Source organism: Leopardus geoffroyi, chromosome A1 (assembly GCF_018350155.1).
Source record: "Leopardus geoffroyi isolate Oge1 chromosome A1, O.geoffroyi_Oge1_pat1.0, whole genome shotgun sequence".
Taxonomy (NCBI): domain Eukaryota; kingdom Metazoa; phylum Chordata; class Mammalia; order Carnivora; family Felidae; genus Leopardus; species Leopardus geoffroyi.
Genome location: NC_059326.1, coordinates 16,287,470 through 16,300,848, shown reverse-complemented (window position 1 = coordinate 16,300,848; position 13,379 = coordinate 16,287,470). Strand labels below are relative to the sequence as shown.

Genomic DNA, 13,379 nt, shown 5'->3' with positions numbered 1-13,379 from the left:
TCCAGCCCAAATGTCTGTGCCCTTCAACAGATTTTAGGCACCAAAAAGAAATACTTCAGCACTTGTAGGAACTGGTACCAAGGTGCCATCTGTGGAAAGAAAACGTAAGTCTCATCTTTTCCTTAATGTCCCAGTCCCCAAAGCAACACTACGCCTTTCCTTGGACACATGCACCATTTTTCTTGAAAATATTCTCCCAAATTGAAAGCTTTAAAAACAAAATATATATATATATCATAAAGGTGAATAAAGGAATTCTCCCTGGATTTCTCCCTCTGCTAGTGCACCTCTCATGAGCCTTGAATCTATGTGTCACAGAGGTCCAAAAGAGGTCGATGGCAACCACATTGCCATGTAATTTGGTATGGAATCAGTGGGAGACTATGGCATTTCTACCCTGGTTTGGCCCTCTTTTTTAGGCAAGACACTTAACCTCTATGCCTCACTTTATAAAAATGGTTTCCTCAGTTTCCTCATTTTATATATATAAAAAAAAATGGGCCAGAAAAACAAACTGATCTAGAATATCAGGATTTTTGAAGCATTAATTAATGTTTCCCTACAATCACTTGGAAATTATCTGAATTACTCCAGTTTACCTAAAAGTTTTCATCAACACTTGAAGTTGGAAAGAACTTAAGTTTCGTCTCTTCATTTAATCCAATTATTCCATCCCAAACTGCCAGATCCCCAGAGGTCCACAAAGGTGATAAAGCCCATCATTGTATTTACTATTTCCATAGCCAAAAAGACAATCACTCTTTACTTAGAAGAAAATATTTTTTATTACTTGATAAACATGCATAGTGGTTTAATCTATCAATAAACCTCAGTAGGAAAATACAATCCTGAGCATATATACAAGTTGAGAGTTACTCGAGTGGTCTGATTCTTCATTTTAAAAGGAAGGAGCTGAGTCATAGAAAGAGCAAGTTGCTGTATCACAAAGATTAGTGATACCATTCCCGATCAAGAAGAGTGCTTCCTATTAATTTGGACTCCACTCTTGATGAAGGATGCCTTGAGAATTAAATATCTGAATGAGAACCTGCTTAGTAGATCATCATTAAACTTTAGGTGGAAGATTGGGGGATTGTTAAAAACTTCTTCCTAACTTAATAGTATTGGTACAAATACTAAATATGGCATCACTTAACTTCTTGGAGCCTTTGTTTCTTTACCCGTGAATGTCGATTTTATACTTACAGAGTTTCTGGGGGTGGGGGGTGGGTAGAATGATTTGATGATTGTGAAATCGCTAAGTAACTCACAATATCAATTGTCCTTAAGTGTAAAGTGCTTTAACAAATGGATATATGTGGGTGGGAAAAGGGGTTGTAACCAGATCCCTACCTAAAATACATAAGATTATCTTTATTTCCAGATCAAAATCACATATTCAATGTATATAACCTTAGCTGGACTCTACTTCCCCATGGTAACTAAGTCTAGGACACCACAGGAGTTTGCTGCCTCTTCCTATTCATTTGCTTAATAGAGTTTCAACTGATTTGATAGAGTTACTTTTTGGCCTGGATCTAATTCCTACTTGTTTGCAGACATCTGCTAGATTTGTGAGTCATTCACACAATTACAATGCAAGTCAGTGATTGCAATGATCTTGGCCATAATGCAGGCTGGGCCCCAGCTGGGAACTCCAAAACTCTGGATTCTCCTTCCTTTGTTCACATTCTTGGTTACCATGAGGCATATTTGGAATGCACACCAACTACATAAGAAAGGACCTGCTGTCTGAAATATTCAGGGGATATCTTTACTGCATTCTTCCTGAAAGTTAGGAAAGTATGATGTAATCTCACTTTAACCATCTAAACATGGTTAGAGATGCCAAGGCTTGTGCAAAGGTCATGCCAACATTCTTTCTTGCTCTCCATTAAAAAAAAAAAAAAGAAAATCCTGTTTCGAAGCCTGGCTTTTTAACAGAAACATAACAGTGTCTCCTTTGTTATACTATATTAGCTTTTTTCCCCCAAGTAGCTTCATTTTCACAACCACATTTACATTTGTGCTCTGAAATAAATATAAATGCTAGCTGCTAGTTTCAAATAATCAAATAAATCAATAACATTGACAAGAGGAATGTCTGTTTTGCCATCTGCTTGCAGTTGCTAAAATTTCCAGAGGCATCTTTAGGACTCTTTGTATCAGTTGACAGAAATGCTTGTCTTCTCATTGAACAGTTGTTTTGCAGATTTGAAGGAAATAATTGGGCAGGTCTAATGATAAACATGAATTTCCTAAGTTTAAGATATTTTCCATAATATATATTGGCTGAATAACATAGTGTTTTGTAGTCTTCCTTTCAGCTTCCATTTTCATGAGATTTTTAGATACTATTCAGAAAATGAGGATAGATTTTCCACTTTCAGAGATGTGCACAGTTATGATTCTTTTTTACTCTTGTTTCATTCTACCAACCATGTGAGAGATTTAAGTTTTGTATAGAATAAATGATCTCCTGAAAAAACCTACTTTTTTGTTTTTAAAATATCAACTCACATAACCATATTGTTCAACTATCAGTTTAAATTGCAACTGATTGTTTTGGAATTTTGTTCCATCTGGTGAACTGTCTATGGTAAGGCTAATCTTTGATTCATATTAGCAAGTGTTATAGAAATTTTTGTTACTTTAACAATTTCCTCTTCTATTCACTATTTTACGTCAAGTCCTGTACTATCAATATTGGACCAATAAATATGTGTCTCAGTTTTTTAATCATGTATAAAATATGCTAAAGCTAACGTGGAAACATTCTGAATCAGTCCTTTGGCATCCAAGTATTCAAATTTATTTATATGGGGATGTTAGTGAATAAATTATTTCAGAGGCCATGCTAGGAATTGCCTAAGGTTCCCATATAGTTTCCATATGTTTCTAATACCAACTATTCTTGAAATTATTTTGAAGTTGAAGAACAATTTGAAATTGGCATTCCCCACTTAAATTTGTCCATGTCTTATCTGTCAACTATCTTTAAGTTAATATTCCATGCCAGAAACATTTCTTTCATTCATGTTTCATATTTTACTGCATATATGGGTATGAATAAATAATGTTACATTGTACTTTTTAAATTGACATCAAGAAAATAGAGAAATAGGATTCTTTTTTTTTAAATTTTTTTTTTTTAGCATTTATTTATTTTGGGGACAGAGAGAGACAGAGCATGAACGGGGGAAGGGCCGAGAAAGAGGGAGACACAGAATCGGAAGCAGGCTCCAGGCTCTGAGCCATCAGCCCAGAGCCCGATGCGGGGCTCGAACTCACGAACCGCGAGATCGTGACCTGAGCTGAAGTCGGAGGCTTAACCGACTGAGCCACCCAAGCGCCCCTGAGAAATAGGATTCTAAGATGACAAACAGGGCCACAAATCATGGATAATCACTTAATGGACCTGGCTTCAATTTGAAAAGCTTATTTACTTTTTAAGCTATAGAAGATAATTTCTTATATCATTAATATTCTCCTTTTTTCTTTTATTGTAATTTCTATCATTCTAAGAAAATATGACCTTTCTCTTAAATATATTCTTTCATTTACCCATACTTCTTGAGTACAATTATCACAACTAGAAAAAAGCCAAAATAAAATATCTGAACTAGTTAATGCATGCTTAATTACTAAATTGCAAGATAACCAGCTTATAAGTAATTATTTTAAATTGCATGACATGGAATTTATCAATTAAAAATTACAAAATGGTCTATATCTCCTCTTCAGTGATAATATTCCCCCATTTCCAATTTTTGTTTTGTGCATTCACCTTCATATTTCTATTGAGAGGAAACAAAATTATGTAAAATTTTAATTAAAAATATTACTGGGTGCCTGGGTGGCTCAGTCAGTTGAGTGTCTGACTTTGGCTCAGTTCATAATCTCACAGTTCGTGAGTTCGAGCCCCATGTCTGCTCGGTGCTCACAGCTCACAGAGCCTGGAGCCTGCTTCCGATTCTCTCTCCCTCTCTCTCTCTGCTCCTCCCCCACTCGTGCTCTGTTTCTCTCTCTCTCAAAAATAATAATAAATAAAAGTATTTTAAAAAAATATATTACCTATGCTAGAATCTGAAGAACACCAGAAAATGTCAAATGGAATTTGATAAAATGAAGATCAGGATAATATTTTTAATAAAGTAAAAAAATAAAAGAAATTAGATAGATGATTTCAGGTTACTATTTTCCCACAAAATATAGTAATTTTTACAAAGTTGATTTGGATACATCTTTGCTGAATTTTCTGGTTTGTTGCCTTAATTATGCCTTATATAATTTAATACACTTTGTTAACTATGAACAGAATAGCATTTTCTTGAATATTGTATTGTCTTTGAAAACAATACAATACATTGGATTAAATAAATTAAGGACTGTATTTAGTATGATCAAACTAATTACTGGCAATTCAAATGTAAAATAGCATTATTTTAGTTAGCAGAATAGCTTTTATTGATTGAAAGGGGTTAATATATTTCCTGATGTTTCTAGTTTCTAATAACCTTATACTAATAAACATTTCTGACCATTTATAGTTTACGAAATGATTCCCAATGCATCATTTTATTCGAGACTCACAACTAGCTTGTGAGTAGGTGTCAGGGATACTATATCCATGTTAAATAGTTGGAGAAACTGACACTTGAATTTGTTAAATTACTTGCTCAGAGTCACACATCCACCAAGTATAGAACTGGGAACCATAAACCCCATTTTTCTGCCTCAAGATCCTGGAACTTTTCTATGATGCCATAACATTGTATAGAGAAATCAAAGTAATGTAAATAACTTGATATCAGGAAATAAACAATTCTAGAGTCTCAAAAATCATCACAGTAAGTGGTATGTTTCTGCTAAGATTATAACAAAATGAATTCTATGTAGTTCCCCATTTTAATATTAATTTTCTTCTGACCTACAGGACAGTGTTATATGAATGTTGCCCTGGTTATATGAGGATGGAAGGAATGAAAGGCTGCCCAGCAGGTAAAATTTCAATTACTGAAATAAATGAGGAGCTTGTCTTGTGTGAAGAAAGAGATTTGAGGTAGCTTAGCCTGTAGAGAACCCAATTTTGTGTATGAGTGCATGTGCGTGTGTGTGTATGTGTGTGTACTTAGCACCATAATAAATCCAAGATAAACCACCAGTATCTTTGTGTTAATCATGAATTTGTCATGGTGATAAAGTATTAAAACCTACTGCTCATGCATTGAATGTTGGACCAGACAATAGGAGCTTGGTCGTAACTTCAAATTAGTTCAATTTTCCTTCAAGAATGAAAATCCTCTCTACAAAGTCCTTGTCTTTGAATTTGTTTACAAACATGGAGTGGACTAGTTGGAAAGGCATAATCTCTAATTGAACTGCTCTGATCTTATAACATCCCTCATATTGAAAGCTGGTTTCCTATAACTGCCAACTGGAGAAAAAAGTTAATCTATTTCCTCTTTGAAACAACTTTGAAAAAAAGCTCATATATTTAATACCAATCATCACATACTTCCTCCACTATCCTCCTTTCCCCAACAGACTCTTCTCTTCGCTGGGCTAAGCATCCCCAGTTCTTCTAATATAACATAAACTTTGGAGCTGTCACCATCATGGACACCAACACATAAAAAGCCTCTAGTCCAGTCATCTTTTTTCTGAATCTGATCCCAGACTGGTGTCTGCAATCTATGTGGGTCCCAGCATCTGAGAGAATATCATCAAGACAAATTCTTCACTTTTGGGGGCCCCTGAACTTTGGTTACTGTCATTGGTAACCACATGCTATCATCAGCTCCTAATGAATTTATGATCAGTTAAAAATTGATTACAGTTCTTTCTATCGAGCTGGGTATTTCTCTAGGATTTGTTTTTCAACTTCAAGTCTGGCCTATCTGACTATGAATACTATCAAGTCAGCTCTTTTTCTAGGATTTATATTTTCAGCTTGGGCGTAAAGATATACATGGAACTCTGTTACATTTAACTTGTTAATCTTGACTCATTTTCCTCATCCTTTTGGGGTCTTTTAAATTCTGATTTTATAATTTGATTATTAATTGTGTCACCCAGTCTTGATATATTCACAAATGTAATAACCACTTCTCCTATGGTATTATTCAAATAAGATAGGGTCAAAAAATGAATAAATAGGCTGTACCAACTTTCGGGTTGATATTCATATATTAATATTTCTTCTGAAGTTCAGGAAAAATACTCTGGAAGTGTTAGATACTTCCATCTATTTCCTTCCTGAAATTATGCTGAAAAGAAGCAGGTCTACGTATTTCTTTTAGAAATCCAAATCTAGGGGCGCCTGGGTGGCGCAGTCGGTTAAGCATCCGACTTCAGCCAGGTCACGATCTCGCGGTTCGTGAGTTCGAGCCCCGCGTCAGGCTCTGGGCTGATGGCTCAGAGCCTGGAGCCTGTTTCCGATTCTGTGTCTCCCTCTCTCTCTGCCCCTCCCCCGTTCATGCTCTGTCTCTCTCTGTCCCAAACATAAGTAAAGGTTGAAAAAAAAAATCCAAATCTATAAAAATTAATAACCCAATACCTAACAATATTATACCATTTAAGAGCCTTAAGCCAACATAAAAGAAAATATTACCTTTAGCCATTCTTTTAGTGAGAAGTGAAGAGCATATTCTTCTGTTCAGTGAATCAGAAATATTTATTGATACTTATAATTGAACTATTATTGACATAAGAGGAGTCAAACCTACATAGACTAAGTGTTATACCAAGATGATAATTTAAAATTCATTTTCCCTCAACATGAAAGATATATGAAATAATAGTTTTCAGTGGTGTTTTATCATCTAGCACTCCAGTGACAATCTTTGTTTTTTTTATTTTTTTTTTCAACGTTTATTTATTTTTGGGACAGAGAGAGACAGAGCATGAACGGGGGAGGGGCAGAGAGAGAGGGAGACACAGAATCGGAAACAGGCTCCAGGCTCTGAGCCATCAGCCCAGAGCCTGACGCGGGGCTCGAACTCCCTGACCGCGAGATCGTGACCTGGCTGAAGTCGGAGGCTTAACCGACTGCGCCACCCAGGCGCCCCTCCAGTGACAATCTTTGTATAAAACTGATCATTCATGCAGAGAATTTTATTGCTAAAATTTTCAGTTAAATGTATTGAGGAACTTCGTATAAAGTTCAAATGATTGTGAAATAATATTCTTGAAATATTATTCTAAGACCTTGATTTCTTGATTATTTCAGTTATGCCTATTGACCATGTTTACGGCACTCTGGGCATCGTGGGAGCCACCACAACACAAGGCTATTCTGATGTCTCAAGACTGAGGGAAGAGATTGAAGGAAAGGGATCATTTACTTATTTTGCACCGAGTAATGAGGCTTGGGACAACTTGGATTCTGTAATTCACTATTTTTATTAATACAATTATTTTTATTGTAGTTATTGCATTTGAATGGATTTATTAACTTGGAAATTAATAGAAATTTTATATCTTTTTATAATAGATACATGAGGATACATAAAAGGATGAGTTACTAAATGTAAGGAGTAAAGTATTTTAATACATCCATAAGTGGAATAACTTACCCAGTAGGTTCATAGACCAATTAAGAAAGGGAAAACCAAGAGTGGACTGAACTGGTGTTTGTCATTATTCTATTTTACTCCTATCCTCTTTCTTTTTTGATGGGAAGAGATTTATTGAGTTTTAGATGACATATCTAATAGAACAGTAAGTTAAGAAGCCTAGTGGAATTTAAAATTTATTATAAAGGCATATTCTAGAGATGCAATTAATTACTTTTAATTATATGTAAATATATATGGCTGCTCAGACATTGACATATGTATATATGTGTAGGAATATTTAAATGAAATATTGTAAATAATGCATTTGATTTTCACATTTTTTGTGCATAATCTGCTTTATAATACACTAAATTTCTAATCTGTAAAATTAGTATAGAAATATATTTTTACTTTCTATTTGATATGAAGATGAATTGATAATTACCACTAGAGTCAAATATTTAATAAAACTTAGGCAGATTCCTCTAGATATTATCTTGCTACATTAACTGTATGTTTAATTGCTTGTGATATGGAACTCTCTCTTCTGGTTGTCTTTGACCTCATCTCTTAACCACCCTTCTGGTTCTTTTTGCTGACTCCTCTTCTTCCTTCCTTAAGAATGGGTCTTATTAAAGTCTCTACTAGGAATTAGACTCTGTTCTTTATATATACTTCTGATGACTTCAACTATGACTTTAGCGTGTATAACCATGAAATCTGTTTCTGTAGTTGCTCTCCTTGGAAACCCAGGAGAGTATTTCTAATGTCCATTTTAATATCTCCCCTTAGATACACTGCTGCATCTTTAAACAAAAAGATATCTAAGAGAATGCTATTTTCTTTCTTCACATAAACATTTGCTTTTCTGCTGGCTTCCCCCAGTCCCCCCACCCCATAATTGGGAGTATCAATCTTAGTATTTAGGCTTGAAAATTGTTAGTCATCTTATGTCTGTTCTAATTCTTACAAACTATTATTAGTTACCTATATCTCATGTTTCATCCTCCTAATTGATACCTCCTTTTTGCTATGCATTATCACTATATTAACCTTCCTAAAGCCCAGTTTAAACATTATATTCCAGGGGCACCTGGGTGGCGCAGTTGGTTAAGCGTCCGACTTCAGCCAGGTCACGATCTCGCGGTCCGTGAGTTCGAGCCCCGCGTCGGGCTCTGGGCTGATGGCTCAGAGCCTGGAGCCTGTTTCCGATTCTGTGTCTCCCTCTCTCTCTGCCCCTCCCCCGTTCATGCTCTGTCTCTCTCTGTCCCAAAAATAAATAAACGTTGAAAAAAAAAATTTAAAAAAACAAAAAAAACCATTATATTCCAATGCCACAAAATCTTCAGTGGCCCTTTGTTGCCAGTTTAGTTTATACTTTAGTCAGGCATTAAAGTCTTCCACATTATTGTCCCACATACTTTTCTATAATTCTTTCTTAATATTATCTAAGAAAGATAAAAGTATGTGCTAACCAAACTGGACAACATCTGCTCTCCCAGCTTTTACCCTGTGTCAGCAACTGGACTTAGAATGATCACTACCATTCTTACTCTGTCTACCCTTCAAGATCTATTACCAAGCCTTGAATAGCTGCTCTTCCTCATTTGACCCCTAGCAGCATTTTTTTCTCCTTCTATTCTTTATATTACTATGTTTATTTTTTTTTTAACATTTATTTATTTTCAAGAGACAGAGGGAGACAGAGTGTGAGTGGGGGAAGGGCAGAGAGAGAGGGAGACACAGAATCATAAGCGGGCTCCAGGCTCTGAGCTGTCAGCGCAGAGCCCAATGTGGGGCTCGAACCCACTAACCATGAGATCGTGACCTGAGCTGAAGTCAGACGCTTAACCAACTGAGGCAGGCGCCCCTTACTATGTTTATTTTTAACTGCCCCTATATCATAAGTACCTTAAAGATAGAGACTTTCCCATAGAGCCATATACAGTATCATGTAATATAGGATATACATATGTTACACATATATAGGATATACATTGGATTAAAAAAAAAGGTACAGTATGGTTGAATTATTGAATTTGATATGAAATAAACATAACATCCTCATTAAAATTTAAATGTTGTACAAAAATATAATGCCATTTTTGTTTTGTTTTGTTTACCATTTAAAATATTTCAAATGTCTGATAATTTCATATTGCCCAAGCCTTTAATTTACATCAAGTTTGTCTCTCCATCAATATCTTTATTTAAAAAAATTTTTTTGTCACTATAAATGTCCAAGCATTCAGGAGCCTTAACTATCAGATTCAGGAGCCTTAACTCAGTACCTGAATTTACAAAATTACTTAATCAATTGAAATAATATAATTTTAATTATGTTGATTTGATTTGATCATCTGGGAAATGCAATAAGAAAGTAACAAGAGAGTAAGAAATAGTGTGATTATAAGTATTTTAATGATGAATCTCAATAAAATAAACTTCTACTATTTCAATTTTTCCTAGGATATCCGTAGAGGTTTGGAGAGCAATGTAAATGTTGAATTATTGAATGCTTTACATAGCCACATGGTTAATAACAGAATGTTGACCAAGGACTTAAAAACTGGCATGATTATTCCCTCAATGTATAACAATTTGGGACTTTTCATTAACCATTATCCTAATGGGGTAAGTTTCATTAATAAAAAGTACATTTCTGAGTAATAGCACCCTTAATTTTTTCTATACCTTTTATATAATGTTCACAGAAACAGTAAAATGTTAGTGACTGTAAGTACTATATTATGCCTTTTCCCCACATTTATAGCATGTAAATTTCTGATTCAGTGGCTGATTTCTACTTGAGAGTGATTGTGAGGAAGAAATTAAATTCACAGTTGACTGATAGCAGACTTAGATGTTCTTAATAAAGGAGATTTTAGTAGTTGATGTGTTTTAAAAATAACAACCTAAGAAAAAATAGTAAATAAGAGTTTATCAAAGAATAATCACAGAATAAATATTCCTTTATTCATCCTCTAACTACTGTACTGATTTATGTTCTTGTGTATTTAGAGAAGAGTCTTTGTGGGAAACTTCCAGCAGGGTCATAGGGCTCTTTCAACAAATTTCCAGGGATGAAAAGGGTCAACAGTGAGGCAATAATTAGGAAATCACTGCAATAGAACTGATTATATTTGTTCAATAATTATTTCTCTCTCTCAGAACTTATTTTAGGACCGATAGACTTTTTTTTAAATGTAACTCATTGATCTGCATTTGAAATAGTTTATGACTATGTCTGTAAAGGGAAGAGAAGGAAAAAAGCAATAACTCAAATGAAAAAAAAATGCTTTTTTGCCTTAGTTTCTAGATTTGTTGAGTGTAACTGGATAGGGTTTTCAACTGGTCCTATTTCCTCTTAGTTTCTTTTTTAGACAGAACGATATATGTCTTCATCCTTAACATTTACATTTAGAATGTTGGTTCCTTCATGTTACATTTACTAGCAGAAATGAAAAATAATGGCCTTGCAGTCTCAGTGGTCAATGGATGGCTCTGATTTCTGCACTTGGATTTTCCCAAATAATTATAGGTTGTCACTGTTAACTGCGCTCGAATCATCCATGGGAACCAGATTGCAACAAATGGTGTTGTACATGTCATTGATCGTGTCCTTACACAAATTGGCACCTCAATTCAAGACTTCATTGAAGCAGAAGATGAACTCTCATCTTTTAGAGTAAGTAGAAGAAATAACAGCAGATTGCCTTGGACCATTGGAACATCTCCTTTCTCTCTCAGAGTCGAACCATAAAATGCTATTTTAAAACTCTGGCAGAAATATAACAAATGTGTTTCTTGAAATGAAAAGACTTTTATTTTACACGGAAGAAATCATCTCCTATGACATAATCATATTTATTTGGACATGACAGATAAAGAATGGTTAGTTATGTGCCCATAGTGTATTTGGTGTATTTAGTATGTGTCCATCTCAGTTTCATGTACTGCTGGATATTGCTACAGTCAAACAAGCATGGGCAGAATTCCCATTATTACAAAAAAAGTTGGAAAGGACATAGTTGGTTGTGTCAAAAAATGTTTTAAAGCTCTAGCAAGAACAAACTTCTATAGTTTTCTATAGAATCAGCCCCCTGCATCAGCCTAGGTGAAGTGTGTTGTCATTTGCCTTTGGATTTGCAGTGTGCAAGCCTCTAAAAAGCACGTTTGTGTTTCAGGCAGCTGCTATCACATCTGATATTCTGGAGGCCCTTGGAAGAGATGGTCACTTCACTCTCTTTGCTCCCACCAATGAGGCTTTTGAGAAGCTTCCACGAGGCGTCCTAGAAAGGATCATGGGAGACAAAGTGGCTTCTGAAGGTACTAAAAATGTCCTCCTCTTTGAGAACCTTCCCAGAATTCCAAGAAGAAAAGAGAAAAAAAAAAAAAGATTAAGTCATGCCAAGATTATCAGTTTTTATAAGCAAAGGCAAAGACAAACTTTTGTTCTTAAGGTGGACTCTAAAAATCTTAAAAGAAAACAAAGCCCTTGAAAGAGTAGGCAGAGTAATTAAATAATGAATTTAAAAGATAAGAATATCCTAAAGATCACATTCCTTTTGTACTGCTTTCAAGTAAATAAATAGCAGGCATTAAAAAGAATTTAGCCATTGTTGAAAATAAATATTAGATCATCAAATTTTAATATCATATATGTATTATGCGATGCTTTTCATTTTAAATTTATGCTAAAAGATATCATTGAGTTGAGAAAACTTCATGGTTCTCTTTGGCCATTACTTATTTGATACACAGAATTTGCCTTCTTTCTAATCTCCCTTTCTATTTTCAAATAGATTTTACATTGTGAGTAGTACATTTAACTTAGCCTCTCCCAAAATATATTTTGACTGATTTAAAATGAAAAACTTGGATGATGCAGATATGGATAGAATACAGTTGAGTCACTAAAATTCCTTCAGGTATCTTCCAAGAAATCATCTTCATTTTGTCTACTCTCCAGATGTTTTCTTTAGGGAATGATTTGTCTTACCCTACTAATCTTCCGCCACTAATGTCTTTACAAATTATATGTAGACATTCTGTTATGAGTGGCTAAGGCAAGAGGTTGCTTGGGCACTTAGGAACAGTTATCACAAGTAAATACAGGCCTTTTGAAAGGAGCAACTCTTCTTTTTTTCACATCATAAATTACTTTCTTATGAGAGTGAAAAGTTTCTCTAACACATTTTCTAGTGCTACACAAATCATTTCACACAACTGATCTCTTCTTCCTACTGAGCTGAGCTATTTCTATTGTATAGTTAATGGAAGAAGCTTTCCTAGAACATAAACAGAATTTAAAAATCTTCAGTCAATACTTAGGTCTTATATGTATTTTATTTTTTAGGAATAATTAGTTCCACAGTGAAACACATCTTTTAAGGGTTAAGTGCAGTTTCTCTTGGTCTAAAAACTTGCTGTTTTTAATTTATTCTCAGCCCTCATGAAGTACCACCTTTTGAACACCCTCCAGTGTTCTGAGGCAATTATGGGAGGAGCAGTCTTTGAGACTCTGGAAGGAAACACCATTGAGATAGGATGTGACGGTGACAGTATAACAGTAAATGGAATCAAAATGGTGAACAAAAAAGATATCGTGACAAATAATGGTGTTATCCATTTGATTGATCAGGTCCTAATTCCTGATTCTGGTGAGCAACAGTTTCATATTCTTCTACCTACTACTGTTTACCAATTATGATGCCTCAAGAATAAGTCTATGAAAAATGAATGTGTAGTATAAGGAATGGTATGTGGAAGCACAGATACAAAATAGTGAACTGAGTACTAAAATAGGTAGCTGGTTAA

At 34.7% G+C, this 13,379-nt stretch overlaps 1 protein-coding gene across 8 annotated transcripts in view; it reads left to right on the top strand.

Annotated features, from left to right (window-relative positions):
- POSTN (periostin) overlaps positions 1-13,379 on the top strand; it is a 35,838-nt gene that overhangs the window by 1,561 nt on the left and 20,898 nt on the right. For all 8 annotated transcript variants that reach the window (XM_045474701.1, XM_045474677.1, XM_045474686.1 and 5 more), the window contains exons 2-8: positions 6-104; positions 4,937-5,001; positions 7,232-7,389; positions 10,029-10,193; positions 11,101-11,247; positions 11,747-11,888; positions 13,010-13,222. In XM_045474701.1, coding sequence (XP_045330657.1) covers positions 6-104; positions 4,937-5,001; positions 7,232-7,389; positions 10,029-10,193; positions 11,101-11,247; positions 11,747-11,888; positions 13,010-13,222 — 989 coding nt within the window. The remainder of the gene's footprint in view (positions 1-5; positions 105-4,936; positions 5,002-7,231; positions 7,390-10,028; positions 10,194-11,100; positions 11,248-11,746; positions 11,889-13,009; positions 13,223-13,379) is intronic.